The sequence below is a fragment of the Antedon mediterranea genome, chromosome 1 (genome assembly GCF_964355755.1).
Source record: "Antedon mediterranea chromosome 1, ecAntMedi1.1, whole genome shotgun sequence".
Lineage (NCBI taxonomy): Eukaryota > Metazoa > Echinodermata > Crinoidea > Comatulida > Antedonidae > Antedon > Antedon mediterranea.
Window position 1 is genome coordinate 26,857,954 of NC_092670.1, and position 18,401 is coordinate 26,876,354.

An 18,401-nucleotide genomic window follows, 5' to 3' on the forward strand; every position below is an offset into this window, starting at 1 on the left:
CTACATCTTTTAGATTTTCTTTCACAAGACACTCAAAACATGCCACATCACCAGGACTTATTGGATTCTGTTGTTGAACACTAACATTCAAATATGAGGTCAATGTCTTTGTGACTCTAGACGTGCAAGACACAAAATCAGACTTATTCTTGTTAACATGAGTGGCCTTGCATTTGAATGTCCGTCCTTTATCACCTGCTTGAACTGTAAATGTGTAATTCAAAGTGAACTTTCTTCCAACCACTTTCTGATTACCTTCAACTAACCTCAATTGATTGTCTTCCACTATCCGTGACCACCAGTTTAGCTCAATAGAATGTGATAGTTGCTTTGCTGTACATGCAATTGTAACATTTTCTCCAATTATCACTTCTGTTGGTATCTTGCTACAACGAGGTCTGGGAATTGATTTTACAACTGTAATGTGTGCAGATGTTGCCACAGATAGATGGTCGTCAGAACGTAAATAACACATCAATATGCCTGCATCAGTTAGTTTAGCTTTTCTAATTTTCAGAATGCTAGTTTTATAATAATACAGTGTATCTTCTACAATGGTTACATTGATTGAATATCGTTTCTTTTCAAAGTATAAGTCATTTCCAAGAGCAATAAATATGCTGTCTCTCTCCCATGCTAGTTGGTATTGTTTTTCAGTTTCTTCCAGTTTGACAATGCAGATAAAGTTTGTAGTCTCGTCCTCTGTTATTTCAGTATCTTCTATACCATGAGTTATCTCTGCACATTTAACATTCTCAAATACATACAAAATTGAAATAGTTAACATCCAAACCTTACCAAACTTTTTCTGCAGCCACATATCTTTAAAAAAGAACAAATTACAACATAATATACTGTTGGTGAAAGACTTTATATTATTATACATTACTTACTTACTAACTCACTAAAGATATTATATTTGTTTCAACTGTTTCAAATTCAGTAGTTCTACTCAATATTAACTACAGTGAAGTAAGGTAGTAGTAACCATAACCTATTATGCAATTATTTTAAAGTTTCTTTCTGTCTCTGAATTTAATTATAATACCTACTTGTTATATTGTTGAAACTATTCCCCAACTTCAAACAGTGCTTTAAAGTTGTACAAATTGGTTAATGATTATTTCACAGTAATGTAAGTCTGTGCTAATTCCTGAAAGATGATGTAATTGTTTGGATAACTTTCACTAGCTTCCTGGCTTTGATTTTGATAACTGTTAATACAATGAGATTTACAGCACACTGAGGAAGTTAGGATGAACACCCATGGGTACCAACCATCAGACAATCAAATCATAGTTATTCTTCAAATATAAATAGAAATAATTGTCAGCTGAGAGGAGGCTTTAAAGTTGTAATTTTTTCACACAATTGTTTAACCATCAGGCCTGAAAACACAATTGTTTATATGTTGCCCAACCTGACTCACCTAGAATTTGTAAAAACTGTCCTGGGCTACCTACTTTTAGGCCCTATTGATGTTTAAATTATTATTGATAAAAAGTAAAACAGACACTTTACAACTCTACGGTTACACTGTGCTTATCGGGAAATCAAATACTTCAGTTTCTGTAAAAATCAGTGAACTAGTGCCATACATGTCTTTTTAAAAAAATGATTAAAGTGTATCAAACATTTTTTTAAATCCTGAATAATATTTTTTTATTCGATGTATAAAGTATTATGAACACAGCATCATAATTGTATATCATCTTGATAAAACACAGTCATACATCAGCATATATTTAGAATATATATTTATTGATAAATAACTTACAAACATCATCAAATTAATTGATCAAAGTAGTTTACTACAGCACACAGAATACCATAATGTAAATGTGCACTGGATATTTTGCTTTCAACTTTTAAAGTATGGCCCACTCTGATATGCTTGAGAATCAGGTGTGTTCTTGAAAATAAACTTCATAAAGAACATGTATGATTGATTTTTGTATTTCACCAAAAGAAAATCTGATCACGAGTTTCTTGGACAGACCACAGTTGATGGTCCCATGCATCGTCAGTATTTGACGACTACACTGAATCTTTTTGTATGGAATGGAAGACGTGTGTCATTTAAATCAATAGTTTCAAGCCCTAAGATTAAAAAGGTTTCACATTTATACATTGCCGATTACAATATAAAAGATCTATGGTTAGGCTTAAGCCTGGCTTTAATCTAAGACCTGGAGAAAGTCTCAGTTAAGCCTGCCGACTAGGCTATTTGATACATTATCCACATAGCCAGTCGGCAAATTGGGAGTCGGCAAACTGCAGTCGGCAAACTGGGAGTCGGCAAACTGGCCTAGATCCATCAATAGGCTGCAGAATCACCACACACACACATACTGACACAACCCATCGCTTGTCACACCACAGGGGAACGTTTTGAGTGTGATATGGTTGAGTGATTCCATCGCGTCATCACATACGTCATACTTCTAGCTACTTCGTGGGTCTCAATAGACAAGTCTCACAAAGCGCGAACATTTCTAGTAAACACACTTTTTAAATAAATTTAAAAAAAATATGAATGTCATTTTTTTTCAGTGGCTGGATCTCAATGGAGATACAAAAAAAGGCGAAAAGCTAAATCAAAACGATAAAGTAAAACAGCCAGAAAAGTTGGCAGAGCTTTCGGGCAACATTAGCCCTTCATCAGTGCAATTGGACAAAGATAGATATATAAAGTCAGGCAAGTGCTGCCTGAGTGGACAGGAATAAAAGAAATAAAACAAAAGAGGCACAGGCTGATGAATAGAGGGTGGAGTTAGTATTGGGTAGAAAACAAAGAAGATAGCTTGGTATATCGTAAACAATTTTGGAATAAAATTTTTTAAAACAGCTTAAATGGTGGTTAATATTGAAACTTAAATTTAGGTAGTAATTTTACCAATCTGGGAGTATGTTCCTAATGTTACGTCCAAAAGGTTTTGTCGTTTAAATTGATATGCCCTCATCTTTCAGTATTTTATTCATAAAGCAGGATTTCCGAAGAGATACTTTTATATATATATATAAACACATCAGGCACAGAAGGACATTAATTCTAAACCGCCCGGTGATATACTGAAATTTAAATAATTAATTTGAAACGATAAAGATAAGGAAATCCGTGAGAATGAGAAAATCTGTGAGAATAAAAAAAAGTCCCCCCAACGTAGACTCGAACCCGGAATATCTGCTTGATATGCAGATGTCCTAACTATTAGACCACTGGGGCTTTCATGGTATTGTTCAAACGCGATTAGATAGCGACTCTTCCACATTCTCGGCGTAGTACAGCGGAACAACACTAGTCCCTCAATTGTATGCACGCACACCAGATCAAATTGCTAAGCCTTCATCTTTCAGCATTTTATTTTTTGAAGCGGAATCTTCGAAGAGATATATATATAAATAATAATAATAATGTGTTTATATATATAAAAATGTGAAATTCAGCCATATCTTTTAGCATTTAAATGATCATCAAGATCGTTTGTAAGTAAATTATGAATTAGCGCCCACACACTTGAAATTGAAAAGGAAAGATATGCTTTCTCCGGATACCACCGGAATTACGTCTGCCAAATGTCAGCATGTACTACCATTCAGCGGTTTCAGAGGAATACGTACAATTACACAACCAATTTAATAGCATTAATATATATAGATAACATCTGTTTATTATTCATTCCATGCCAGTAGTTGTATATAATTGAAAGAAATCCTTTTGATATTCTTATAAATATTTAAATGTTTTATTCATTGTAGTGACATTGTAGATTAATTTACTCCTGGATCCCATCAATTCTAACTTGATTTAAACAAATATACACTTCTCTTGCTTATATAGTGGTATTTCTATATATTTGTGTATGTAATGAAATTATTGTTATCCAGTTCCTAGTCAATTATCAAACCATAGTTTGAAACAACTATTATACATTTATTTTTGACAAAAAGTTTTTGATGATATTCCAACTTCCCCACTATACCCAAACTGCCAAATAAACTAAACATTAGAGGACGAATACAATATGAATGCAAATCAGCTTTGATGGATAACAATACCTATCAATAAACTGTAAAAGCACTATCCTTTATTCACATTTCCAAAATTACAAATAATTTTCTGATGAGTGCTTGTCTCACGAATCTGAAATCTGTAATACTGTAAATGCATTTCACTGGTTTTTTTGTTGTCTTTTTTACATTTATTGTCTCTATATAATTGTTTGTTAGCTTACAGTATACAGTATATTTCAACTACAATGTGGTGGTCTGAGCTGAAGGTGGAGGTTCCCATCCGTCATCTTTATAATATATATCATTTTCAGTTTGAAGTACAGAGATATCAAAATTGTTTGGTAAAAAATTAATATCAAGATGATTAACAACCATGTCACCTTTTACTTCATTCTCTACACTAACGTTCTTGTAATATTCCATGCGTGCACTTAGATTTTGTTCAGATGGCTGTTTTTGATGGCCTGTTCGTAAGCAAATTATTAAAATACAGATGCTAAGCAGTAGAAAGATTGAACCACAAACTGCAGCAATTATGATAACCATTGTATCTACTGATGTAGATTCTTGTTTTTCTGATTTGGCAGTAGACATAGCTGGATTTGATGTGATTTCATTCCATGCTACACTGGTGATTTTAGGCATTATTGCAGTTGTTCTAATAGCTTGTGTTGCTACCTTCGATATTTGCTTCCGAGCTTTCGTTGTGGGTAAGCTTGTAGGTGTAGTCTGTGCTAAAGTTGTAATTGGAGTTGATAATGTTAGTTTAATTGATTTTCTTTCTTCTTGAGTACTTGTGGCCACTGTACAAATTAAGTTTAAACCATCGTAGCTAGCCTGAACATTGTGAATCGTCAAAGCACTACCATCAATATTATAACTGATTCCTGCATCTTGAAATGTCCATGCATACGATGTAACAGTGCCACTTGACACAAGGCAAATAAACGTTACATCTTGGCCTATAACTGCTATTTCAGGTGTTTGCATTATCAAAAGATTTAAAGGACTTTCAACCAATAAGTTTATCATACAAGCCTGAACATTATCTAATGTATTTGAAGTCTGACATATATAAGAAATAACACCTTCTGTATTAGGAACTGTCAGTACATAGTTCAGGCTTAAAGGATTGTTTGTATTTTGACTGTTAGTTGAAATGATATTTCCATCTATTGACCACATCATTTCTATTAGCGGATCTGCAGGGTCTGAATCACATCGCAATGTTATTATGTCATCAGGCTGCACAATCGTTTTCTCTGGTGTATAACACATTGGTGTGGGAACATAATTCGTAATGTACAGTCTTGTAGAGGCTTTGACATTAGTCTCTTGACCATTTAAAATAAAAGTACATTGATACGTTCCTAGATCATTTTCACCAACCTCTAGTATTAGCAATGTTTGTGTTATTGAAACATTTTGAGTAACAGATAATCCACTTAGTGCATACTTTATTGTATCACCGTTTGTCACAGAATCACTTGAAGCAATTTCAATATTGTCATTTTTAGTCCAATGTATGCCATGTGGAGTAATAGATTCATCAGAAGTTAATGTTAACGAACATTCAAGGAATCCACTCGAAGACATATTTACAGTCACATGATCTGGAAATGTTATTTCAGCAGAAAACACATTGTTTCCTATACCAAAAAGAACAAATAAGAATAGCCATGATGAACTCATCCTGTTTGTATTTTTCACAAAAATATTCACTTTATACATTTTCTGCTGAAAAACAAAAGTAATACTGGAGTTAGAGTTTGTATCAGATTAAACTTTAGCAAAATTTGGTTTATGATACAGAATTTAAGTACAACTTTAATGCAAGAAAAAACTAACTCGGAGAGTGCACTTATGTTGAAATTAAACAGAAGGAATAATTTTCTAGGATGGTATGTACAGTAAGGTAGTTACAAGGAAACTGTACTGTGACATGATACAAAAATATATGTTATATGGTTCAATTTTCTACAATTCAAAACAGCTTACCTTATATTTCTGGAAATATTTTGTGTTATTTTTTATACAATTCGAGAAAATTCTTGTGTCATGTTGGAATTGTCTGTATCACCTACACACTAGTACCAAGTTTGTTATACCTGAGTGGGCTTCAATAGAGGTAGTATTTAATCATGAATAGTCTATTATTCTGCTGATTGTGTTTACCTAGGCTATAGACTCCCCTATTCATAGTCGTAATCAGATGACTGTTGCTTTTACGCTTAGTACTTTTCTTTTTGTTGTACAGTTGAAAAGTTTTTTTAATACTTTGCAGGAACTATAAAACAATATGTACTTGAAATTGCTTTTTGAAGATCTAAAACTATAGTATTATCAAACCAAACAAAATCACTGACAATACATATAGCATGGCATAGATTATTTTTTTTAACAAATTAATGAAAAATTAGTACCCTTGTTGAGCCGTGAAATGTGCAAAAAGTCAAAGTGCAAACAACCGCAAACTAAAACACAATGATGTCCCGCCGGATGCAATTAGACATACTGTATTTTAGGTTCAAGGTAAGTAATTGAGTATTATGACCTGAACTGAAGAATATGATATGTTGTTAGGGCTGAATTCTGTCTATTTTGTGTCATATACTATATACAGTATGCACATTATAATCTTTATACATACTAGAGGGTGAGCTCACTTCTCTCGCTCCCCCTTTAGGAAGTGTAGACGATGGTTCTCGGAATGATAATGACTCGGGTAAAAAAGGTTTTAGGAGGACGTTCTCCTTGTATGATTTCTGTCGGTTACCATTATTGGAGATGCTTGACATTCGTAAAACTAAACCTACTCTGTTTCACAGTGTCTTAGATGATTAATAACATTTTAAAGTATAGTGTTTATTGTTTGGTAGGGCCCTTATAGAGCAGAGGTGGGGAGGCGGAGTTCATTTGAGGGTGGTGCTTATTCGAGGGATGTTGAATTTTTTAGTTTTAATAATATGGTAAATAGTATAATTGTGTTATTATAAATATAATACAATAGTATGTGTAATGTGGATGGGCGTTTATTAGATAGTTGGGTTTTATTGATGTTTTATTGGGGAGGCGTTTATTCAAATAAATACCATCCTAATAACGAATACATCATTTAATCTAAACATCTTTTGAAACTAACTTCCTTGACAGAGTGGGCCGTTTCAGCCCAAAAAAGAAGATGTTTTAGACGGCTTGCAACATTGGCAGACATCCCGGTCCTAATGGGACACAGATATCCTATACTAACAGTTATTCCTACCAGCTTACTCAATAAATCTTGGCTATCGGGATTTCCCTTGATTTTAAACAAAATGTCCTATCATCAGATCTCCCTATGTAATTTTATAATACTATTCCCCACAATAATATTCCGATGCTTTATGGCATATATTTAATTTGATCTTTATTAATTTTTACTTTTTAACTACTGTACCTTCACACGTGCGGTCCGTTCCGAAAATAAACAAAAAACTAAAATGGGTATAGCCACTAACGTAACGGCCAACTTAGTTGAAACCAGGTAGTTGTAAGTTGAACTCATCGTGAACCCGGAAATTACTTTGACCGGTACAATTGAAATTGAGTTGAAAATGTACCGATGAAATCAGGAATTTTGTTTAAAAACTCTTTATAATATCTTCCTAAGGTAGAAATATGAAACAATATCGTAATAGTGAAAACTAATGTTATCAAATTTACATTTCGCGGTACATCTGAGATAGATCAGGTAGGTATCCTAGGCAGAGATTTGTACCTATATGTCAGAATTACCCATAATTTATATACTGTAGATTACAAGCAGTGTAAAATAGGTGAAATTACGGGACCCGCCATTTATTCCAATTTTAAACATGGTGACAGTATGAAATTGAAACACTAAAGATAGAAAGTTCGGAAGGAAATTATCTTAGCAACAACATATTAACGTGTAGAATAAATTTGAATACGTATGTGATATAATATGAAAAAACAACATTTTTTATTCAACTGGCCATATGATGACATCACAACATGTGATTGGCAAATTGTTAACATGAATTCGTATCTACAATCCAATAGCTTCCAGAAAACGTTTTAATTATGATTATCACTTTTTATTCTAACGAGCTACAACAGATTGAAATTTACTATAAAGATAAAAATAAGTGACCCTATTTATTTACATTTTTAGACATGATGATGCATAAAAATTTAAATATTTTTAACTCATGCGAAAGATAGTTGATTACCCTAGACAATAGTAAAATCTCGGGGAAAAAGGGAATACGGATAAGCGTGATACGCTCTATTGAATGTGATGAGCAATCACGAAAGTGTGGCCATACGAACGTCCGAGAGGTAAATATTCTGCATGAATTCATATCTGCAACATATCTGCTTACATAAAGGTAAAGGAGGTATTTATATTTGTCCTCAAGCTTAACTGGAAATTGAGGAAATTCGGATTAGGCCCTCCACGAACCCACGGCAGCCACCAGTGCAGCGCCTACCAGATCAGCACATCGGGAGACGATCCCCCAGAGGTCCCAACTTGGGAAAGTCCATTCGCAGGAGATTTTGTCGTGAACCACATTCAATTCGTCGAAAGTCAACGCGCGGGGAATCGAAAATCAACACGCGTGTCGTTTACGTCTCTTATAATTAACTGAATATGTTACATATACAGTATACAGTATACAATATTTACAAATAAGTTGGCTTTGGTATTTTTAATTTTACATTCTTATTTTTTTTTATGGACACATCCTCAGTACAAAGAATTTTAAAAATATATACTGTATTTTAACTAAAATTCAGTATATAAAATAATTTAACTTAATTACATAATGTACAATAAACACATAATAGTATTGCCCTATAGAATTTACTCATTTTTTTTAGGCACAGGCCTAGGCCTAGGGCTTCTACTAGGCCCTAGCTAGCTACCATTTTAAAACCCCCCAAAAAAATAATAATAATAAAAAATAACTATTCCGAATCCGTCTTATGCTACATTACGCGAGTTAACATATTATTTCAGATGAAAAACATTGAGTTTTATATTGTTTTATCCATACGTAATTACACTGGCATTAAAGATATTTAACATTAAAATGTAGGCCGTTTATGAGCTATTTCGCCGATTTCTTATCGCTGGGAAATTCCCCACCATCGACATCGATCGATCGAAGAGTAGGCCTAGGCTAGAATAGAGGCCTAGCGTGCATGCCGGAACGGGTGGATTATTGCTATATAAATAACAAGTTTGAACAAAAGAGCTTACGACAATCTTAGGTAAATTTGTAACGTAGGCCTACTTGCTTGGCGAATCCATGCCTTTTAAATCATTTTAACATGTTCGTATTATCGGATCGTACAGTAAAACCAAATAAAACACCGCCTCAACAACCTCGTGCGATGTGCGATCTGTTGTTCTTTTTTGCAGCGGATCAACATTGGTAGAGTCCATTAATTATGAGGGTGTTTAAAAATGTAATAACTATTAAAAACGTGTCTCAACCACTGTGTAATCAAAGCGTTTATTTAGTTAAAACTTGGATCCTCCCAAAATTGATAATCGCGTATTCCGGTGACCACGTGATTGATTCACGGTTGGTTGCACGCTTCTTTTTTTTTCTACGTCCGGCGTGTAGTACCGTGTGTATATTATTGTTACGGTCAAAGGCAGTGCATACAAATAAAAATACAATAATAGACCACGGAGACTGCATGAATAGACATTGTTTCAACATCCTGCCTCACTTTTGTCTGGTTATTTATTGACTATTGTTGACCTGGGCTGAGCCTGGGTGTAACCGTAAATCAATTTGGCCAAAAATATGGGGAAATTTGAAAATGCGGTAAAAAAATCAAAATGCGGTAGAAAACGTCGAGATAGCGGTAGCGCGGTAGATGGGTACTAAAAGCGGTAGACTACCGCGAGTAGCGGTAGACTTGGGACCCCTGATCCCCTACTCTTCGAATAGTGTACCAAGTTCTTTAACATGCACTGTTAAGTACGCAGGACCAACGGCTTTACATCCCATCCGAAGGATGAGGAAATGAGAGTAAAGCATCTTGCCTAAGGATGCAATTAGTATGGTACAGATAACCTCAAACCCATGCCTATCACATGCTAGTCCCATATTACCATTTACACCATCACTCTTCAGTATATACAGCACCCGCTGCGATTTCTAGATGGTCTCCCATCCAGAACACAACCGGGCCCAACGTTGCTTAACTTCAGTGATTTGACAAGAACTAGTGTTTCAACACAGTATGGCCGTATACCGCCGTAGTGTCCACCATAGTGTGCGAAAGCAAACGGCAGTGATTGTGCTGCAAGAAAAGTGGTAGCATATTAAATTGAACAAAATTGGGGGTCACCGTTGATCCTGAAGAGATATAATAGATTCGTGCGTAACATTGTTCACACACGCTGAGATTTTTGACATGCGCAAAATGTCATGAATCGCGTAAAAAGTTGATTAGAAATTAATTTTGCGCATTTTAAAATTTTAAGTGTGCGTGCATGCGTAACTTCTTGTAAAACATGCCATTTTTAGTGCACAACAAGTTGACCCTTGATAAGAATTAACCTTTCCCTAAGTGTCAATTAAAAATCACTTTTAGTTTTTATCCTATGTTCAATCATTGAAATTCATAATTTATTAAATCGTGCGTAAGTCATTAAAAAATAGGAGGTATACAACTTCACTTAAATGTTCATATGATGACAAAGATGAAATGTTATATGTTTACTAGTTTTTGAGATACGCGAGACACAAAAATGGAGGAGAAAGAAAGAATAATATAAAGAAAAAAAAAGGAAACAGGACGATTACAAGGAGTTATCCGCTGAATGCTGATAACTAATAAGATAGAAAGAAAAAAGATCCTGAAAATAACAAGGGGTTATCCACCAAGTGCGGATAACCAATTAAACTGCTACGTCAAATAGTTGAGCGCCGTTTTTTTTAAAAATATTTCTTATTTATTTTTAATTTTAAAAATTGATCAATCTATATGTATATGTTTTCCAGTCAATTTGTTATTATTGCATTATAAAATATTCCATCAATTTAAATAGTATATGAGATCTTTTAAAAAGTATTGATTTGGCTTTAAAAAAATTAGGCATATAGCACTAAGTACATTTGAAATTATTATGAGATTTATATTGTTATTTTAATTATAGTATCAGAAATCTTTAAAAATAAAATGTAATGAGTTTTTTAATTTAAAAGAAAATGCAAATCTCTAGTAGTTTTTTTTTTTTTTGTACCTCAGATTTCCTTGGCATGGAGTTAGAAGCATATGTAGCACGGCTTCCAGTAGAAGTGAGAGTTGAGAGAATGGGAACAAGAAGTGGTTTGATTAGAGCACGTCTTAGAGGGGCATCTGTAGCTACTGGCAAAGTCATTACATTTCTTGATGCACATTGTGAATGCACTAAAGGTTGGCTTGAACCGCTTCTTACGAGAATTTATTTAGACAGGTTGGTTTATTTTTGCGTAATTACTTATTCTTGTTGTTTTTTAATGTTATTTATTTTTATTTAAGTACTGTATAAATTTTGCCCATCATCCTGACAATAGAAAGTTTCGGAGGTTCAGTACAATCTGTGAACAGTTTTTAAGTGTTCCCCTCTTAGGGGATATGTGCATTTAGCATATCTTATTTTGAATGTTAATATTTATTATTTTTCTTTCTTCTTATATATTTGTACTTGTTGTATTTGTACTGGCACACTAAAAAAAGGGGAAAATGAAATTGAATGGGTCTGCACTGGTGAATAAATATGCACATACAACACAGGGCTTGATTTATAATATTCAAATCTTTTCTTGTTATACTTTAATATTTGTCACAAATTGGGTACATTTGATAATGGTGGTCACAGTCCTCATTTAACCAAACAAATTACCACACACAATAAACCGGGTGCTGGTCAACTTTAGATTTTATTGTTAAGTTTGTCAGTCTAGTCTCGAGACTCCCTCGAAAACCCCCAAAAACGGTTTATTTCAGCCCATCTCACCAATGATCTAAATTTTGTCAAAACATAGTGGAAAAAAATGAAAACTGACAAAATATCGGTCCGAAAGGTCATGTCAGATCCCCTTAAAGTCACCCCTTCACGTTAATTTCAACCCACGTCAAATCAGTAAAAACATAGTAGTATATATTGACAGGCAGCCCAGAGAAATTTGGTTAGATGAACTAGGTACCAATATCTGACTATTTAAGTGGGTTGGGGGTCACTTGAAGTCAATGAAAATGGGAGTCTGCCAGGTACCACCTGCTGCGTCTAGACCGGGGGACCCCGAAAGGTGCTAAAAAATCGGCATCAAATAGATAGAGATTCCCGCTAATTTTACCACTATGGGATGCATATTGTATCCTTATACTAATATTACCACCGACAGACATTTTGTCTGCTGCAATAGGCCCGCCAGACCCCCCGAGGGAAGGCCTAAGAATGGGGATAGGCTAGTGAGGAACCACTCAAAATTAGGGTGTCACCAAACCTAAGATCACGAAACCTAAGACCCAATTAGACCTAAGATTACAAATTCTAAGATATACTACAGCTTAAAAACAATTGTTTATCTAAACACAATTTTAAACATAGTAGGTTTCATTTAGCTTTTTACCATAAATTTAATTAAATACTTAGCACAAACAGAAATAAACTCATAATATTTTCGCCCGTTGAGTAAATATATACCTTTGTTTCACTACAAACTGGACAGTTTGTTTGTTGATATATATTTACTCCATTGTGCTGGTTTCAGGGGTCGGCACCTGCATTGTATTTTGACTCCAAATTAATTTAACTAACTTTATTCTGAATACCAACACCTTAGAATTATGCCTCAAAAGTACTTTTATGAAAGAGATTCACATAAAAAGTAACAAATAAATACTTGGTATTATTTATAAATAAAAGTTGGTGATTTTACAGACGTGTTCCTTGCACACTTTAGCATACTCAACTTTCAATATTTTCGTTTCTATGGAGCGCCAAAAGAGCAACAATAATACACATAGAACATAAATTTCAATATGTTATAGCTCCTCAGAATGAAAAGAGATACTCATGATTAAAACTTTTTCTGGTAGCTGTTGAATTGTAGATACAAATTCATGTACAAATTTTGCACATCAGATGTTGTGACGTCATATGGCCAGTTGAATTGTAAAAGTTGTATTTTCATATTTTGCGTCATAGGTCATGACATTTAAAAGAGCGCGCATCCATATTCTACGTATTCAAATTTCTTCAACACCTTAATATGTTGTTGCTCAGATAATTCCCTTCCGAAATTGCTATCTACGTACTTCATTTTGATGACATTATCATGTTAAAAATTGGATTAAAAGATGGGTCTCGTAATTTCATCTATTCTGCACTGTATATAGTATGTATACTGTGTGTATACTTAGACACAAAACAGAGAGCACACTAACACCATCATCTTTTCTTCAGGTCACAATGGCATAATCGTTTTTCTGTGCGCAATATTCTAACGTATGACATACACGTGGCATTTATCGTGGGGATAACCTAACTCATCCATAGTTTTAATAATGATATAATTTGTTTCTCAACTGACAATTTGAAGGATTTTCCTCAAATAAGCACCTTTAACATGACTCTTTTCAGATACAATTTCTTATCTTTTTTTTCTTTTAGAAAAACGGTTGTGTGTCCAATCATAGATGTTATAAGTGATGAAAATTTTGGTTACCATGCCGGTTCAGACCAGACATATGGTGGATTTAACTGGAAACTAAATTTTAGATGGTATGGTATTCCACAACGAGAGAATGAAAGAAGGAATGGGGATCGCACATTACCTCTTAGGTATAGGAAGACTTTCATTACTATTTTGTTAAATTCTCTGCTGGTCATTAAACCAATTTGAACACTATCGAAATTGCACCATGGGAACATGTAGTGAAGCTTCTCAATAAATACCAACTGAGTGTTTTCAATGAGCCTCTCCAGTTATTGTTGTATAGTGTCATAGTAACACAATCTAGCAATTACAAAATTTACTACTGTGTTTAACTGTGGAATAATAAGGTCTGATTTCCCTTCTATACTCACTTCAGAATGTTCTTTTTAAAAGAAAAACATAAAAACAAAAACAAAAAAAATTTTTGTGTAGACTGAAGTGCATTTTTGGGAAATTTGTCAAAAAGTTCTTGTTTCTCCTTTTTTATGTTGTCGTTGATATATATCTTCAATTTAATATTTGTTTGTTTGTCTTTAATGAGTGTTGAATGCGACGGTAATATTATGTTATTAACACATTATCCTTATTAGGTCCCCGACCATGGCTGGAGGTTTGTTTGCAATTGACAAAAACTACTTTGAAGAGTTAGGAACTTACGATTCTGGAATGGATGTGTGGGGAGGAGAAAATTTAGAAATTTCTTTTAGGGTAAGTATTGTTGATTGAAATTAGAATTCTAAGATTCAGAGGCAAGAGGTAGTTACTGAATACTTGCCTTAAAACCGATTTGAATTACATAAACTTGATAATATATTGGAGTATAGGTTGTAAACTTTCATTTTAGAGGGAGCAAGGCACAATTCAATTCCAAACCAACATTCCTTCTTTAGAATCACATAACACAACATAATAGATAAATAAATATAAAATTTGCAATATTTCAAAATAAGTTGGCAATTCATGAAAGCATATCTCTATATCAAGCCTACAAGAAAAAACGAATAGGACATGGTAGGACAACAAGCTTTTGTCTTGTTTTCAGTTGTAACTGTAGAGGGAGGCAACATTAAATTCTATTTTTTTTTTCTTAGATATGGATGTGTGGTGGTGTACTTGAGATTGTAACATGCTCCCATGTTGGCCATGTATTTAGAAAGTCTACCCCTTATTCTTTTCCTGGAGGAACTGGTAAAATTATTAATCGTAATAATCAAAGACTAGCTGAGGTGTGGATGGACCAATATAAACATTTTTATTATAAAATCAATCCAGGTACTTTGTCATTATTTTGTCAATTTTCAGCAGATTGTTGTTGTTTTTTAATGATTCAGTAACATTTAGTATTTTTAATATTTTAGGACACAACCGGCCTAGTTTAAATTGAGATCAGTTTTTTGCAAGCACAGCCATTAGAGGGTGAATGATAGTAACACTAGTGAACCCCTATCAATATGTCTTTGTTTATATATTATCATTTGAAAGAGTATTTAGAGGGTTAGGTGTAATGTTTTAATTATTTAGTATAAGGGTATGTAAGCTTGAGATTCTTAAAAAAAAAAAAATTAATTGCTCCTTTTGTTTTATTTATTTTATGGATTCTTTTATTTTTATGTGAAGCTCATAGAAGCTTTATGCATTATGTGCTTAAATGTCAAAATTTATTATTATTATTGTTGACCTATTTTTTTCCTCAACACAGTTAACGTTTGTATATAAACAAATAGTTGAAAATATAAAATCATCAATTTTACATTTTCGTATTTTCTCAGGTGTTCGTAAAACAGCATATGGTGATGTTAAATTTCGACAGCAATTAAGAGATAAACTGCAATGCAAACCATTTGATTGGTACTTGGATAATGTGTACCCAGAATCACAGTTTAGATTAGATGTTGTAATGATTGGTGAGGTAAGTTTACACTAGGTATGTTCACATTCACTGATCATGATCAAACCATTATGTGAACCTAAATACCAGCATGCTCCGTGCACAGATTGATATTTTCATATTGTGATGTGATGAACCCCACTTTCGACCGAAAGTATTAACTGATTCAGCCAAAAAAGGACAGACAATTAATTCAGCAACGAGACAGGACCAGGCCTGCGTACAATGTTCCTACATTACCGCTCTTTACCAGCTAGGCATACACAACTAAGCCTAGCTAAGCTAGGCCTAAGACATTCGACGCGAGCTACTTAGGTAGTGCATTGTTTCTCTCATCATAATTAACCATAAAACGTACATTTAAGACAAGGAATGACCTGGTTTAATGTTTTTAAATAATATATATGCATTATTTTTACAAAACATTGAAAATTGTAGGTATAGTGTCTTTATTATTTGTATACTAATGCATGTTCAGTTTTTTGTATGCATTTTGAGAATTTTTGTTGATTGATCCATGTTTTGAAAATCCATCGTTTATAACTGCGTCCAAAGTTTGAACACTTACATGAAATTAATTCTAAATCTTTTCACTGGCAAGTCATGCGTTTACTGTTACAATTTTTTGTTGTAATTTCAGATTAGGAATGGTGAAACAAATCAATGTTTAGACAGTATGGGCCGAAAAGAGCATGATAAGATAGGGATCTTTAAATGTCACGGCCAAGGTGGCAACCAGGTATAGTGTAGTTGTTGCACTGTGATTGTTGACTTTTTTGGTTTAAACCTGATTTTGAATTGGAGGAAACTGATTAGTCTATGGCTCTGTACCAGTTTCTTCTTTATTTTGATGGGAATTATGTTGCAGTTATGCAGCCTAAATGCCGGTTCAGGCCGCTGCGTTTGGTAATCACCAGCCCGTGAAAATCACATACAGCCGCATGGCCCAATTCAAGTATAGATGGCCCTAGCAACCTATATCTGAATTTCAATCCAAAGCCACATAAGAGGACGCAGGGAATTTAGAGGAGGCATAGACGATTAAATCGTCTACCCCTACCAACAGTTATTTTTATAAAGATTATAGGTCAGTGGCATTGACAGCCGTCCCCATGAAATGTTTTGAGCAAATTATAAAAAATATATTAAATAATGAGACGAATGGTATGATTGATAGCAATCAATTTGCTAATAGAGCAAAAAGGGGAGTAATTGACTCAGTTATGGCACTCACGCAGAAGGTGTATGGTCACCTTGAATATCCAAATAATTATGCTAGAATATTATTTTTAGATTTTTCTTCAGCATTCAATAAAATCCAGCCTCATTTACTTACTGATAAATTATTAAAATCAGGATTAAATCCACAATTAAACACTTGCCTAATTGGTTTAATTTCAAATAATAAAATATCCTTGTTTAATGAATAAGTTGAATCATAAACTAAATGCCAAGAAAACTAAAGAGGTTATTGTTGACTTCAGGAGGAAAAATAAAACTAATCATGTAAACATTGTAATTGATAATGAGAATGTGGAAATAGTAGATAGACACAAGTACTTGGGATTTGTGATTAATAATTGATAATGAACTAAACTGGGAAAGTAACATTAAACAACTCCGTACTAAGGTGAATAAGAGAATGTGTACTTTGTGAAATGAAAAAGTTTAATGTTACTGTAGCTCCCATCTTATTCATATGTTTTATTCCTCTGTTGTTCAATCAATCCATTTGTATTGTAGTATTATTTGTTTTTTTCATATCAATGTTAACAGCAAAAGTCAAATTCTAAGAATTTTAAATAAAGCCAGCAAAGTAATCGGTGTCGAAGTGAAATCTCTAAATGATATTTAAAATGTTTATACTTAAGAAAATTAACTCAATATACAAGACTCAACCACCCATTACACTCCGATATTATTATTAGCAGATCAGGAAGAACTAGACTGACACAGAAAACAATTTTGACAAACCGTTTCAGATTTGTAACACTGTAAACTTTAAAGATAGTAACATGTATTCATTTATTTATATATATATCACTTTGTATTATTGAATGATCTACTATGGTACAAAACACATCTCAAAATTGTAAAATTTTGACAATAAAGTAGACTTTATCTTGTAATAAATCCTTTTCGTCAATTGTCTAAATTTTCTTTATTGATTTTTAATTATCTCTAGACCGGCTTTACCTTTGCAATTCGTAAGTAATCGATTGTAATCTACATTTACTCGCAATCATTATGGATACAATCCGATTACATCAGAGACCGGTAGTTTAGAAAGATATAACTTCCCTAGGGAATTATGTTTTTTTTGGAGAGCTAGTCACATGATGCCATTTCGACCAATCATGTTCTCGCATTTACATGTAATATAGTAACCTACATCATAAAGAGTAAATAATCCTTTTGTCATTTTTACAGTCTTGTTTGTTATTGTTTAAATATTTATTTCTTGTAGATATTTGCACTTAGCAAGACAAATGAAATAAAACATGATGACCTGTGTTTGGATTCATCAAAGGACACTAATTATAAAGAAATCACTTTGTTTAAATGTCACGGTAAACGTGGAAATCAAGAATGGATATACAAAGAGGATGTAAGTAAAAAGTAATGTTAAAGTGACATTTTCCTTTTGGCACTATACCTATATCTTAATAAAGGGTGAAGCATGGAGCCCTTGTCATATATGGTTACATTTTAAATAATTAATAATTCTCAATTGCAATTCCTCAAGCAGACTTGTCCGATCATCATCT

General features: G+C 33.4%; 2 protein-coding genes across 2 annotated transcripts in view; one reads left to right on the top strand and one right to left on the bottom strand.

The window, feature by feature from the left end:
- LOC140063606 (polypeptide N-acetylgalactosaminyltransferase 13-like) overlaps window positions 1–18,401 on the top strand; it is a 103,959-nt gene that overhangs the window by 80,954 nt on the left and 4,604 nt on the right. Inside the window, exons 5-11 of the mRNA XM_072110019.1 lie at window positions 11,290–11,497; window positions 13,700–13,870; window positions 14,336–14,453; window positions 14,837–15,017; window positions 15,515–15,654; window positions 16,274–16,372; window positions 18,101–18,241. Coding sequence (XP_071966120.1) covers window positions 11,290–11,497; window positions 13,700–13,870; window positions 14,336–14,453; window positions 14,837–15,017; window positions 15,515–15,654; window positions 16,274–16,372; window positions 18,101–18,241 — 1,058 coding nt within the window. The remainder of the gene's footprint in view (window positions 1–11,289; window positions 11,498–13,699; window positions 13,871–14,335; window positions 14,454–14,836; window positions 15,018–15,514; window positions 15,655–16,273; window positions 16,373–18,100; window positions 18,242–18,401) is intronic.
- LOC140063608 (uncharacterized) lies at window positions 3,419–6,084 on the bottom strand. The gene is made up of 2 exons (XM_072110021.1): window positions 6,013–6,084; window positions 3,419–5,751 (listed from the first exon to the last, which is right to left on the bottom strand). Exon 2 carries the CDS (start codon window positions 5,743–5,745, stop codon window positions 4,255–4,257), a length of 1,491 nt encoding a protein of 496 aa, XP_071966122.1. The 5' UTR covers window positions 5,746–5,751; window positions 6,013–6,084; the 3' UTR covers window positions 3,419–4,254.

Coding starts and splice junctions, on each gene's coding strand:
- LOC140063608 (XM_072110021.1), bottom strand. CDS start 5,745: ATGTATAAAGTGAATATTTTTGTGAAAAATACAAACAGGATGAGTTCA.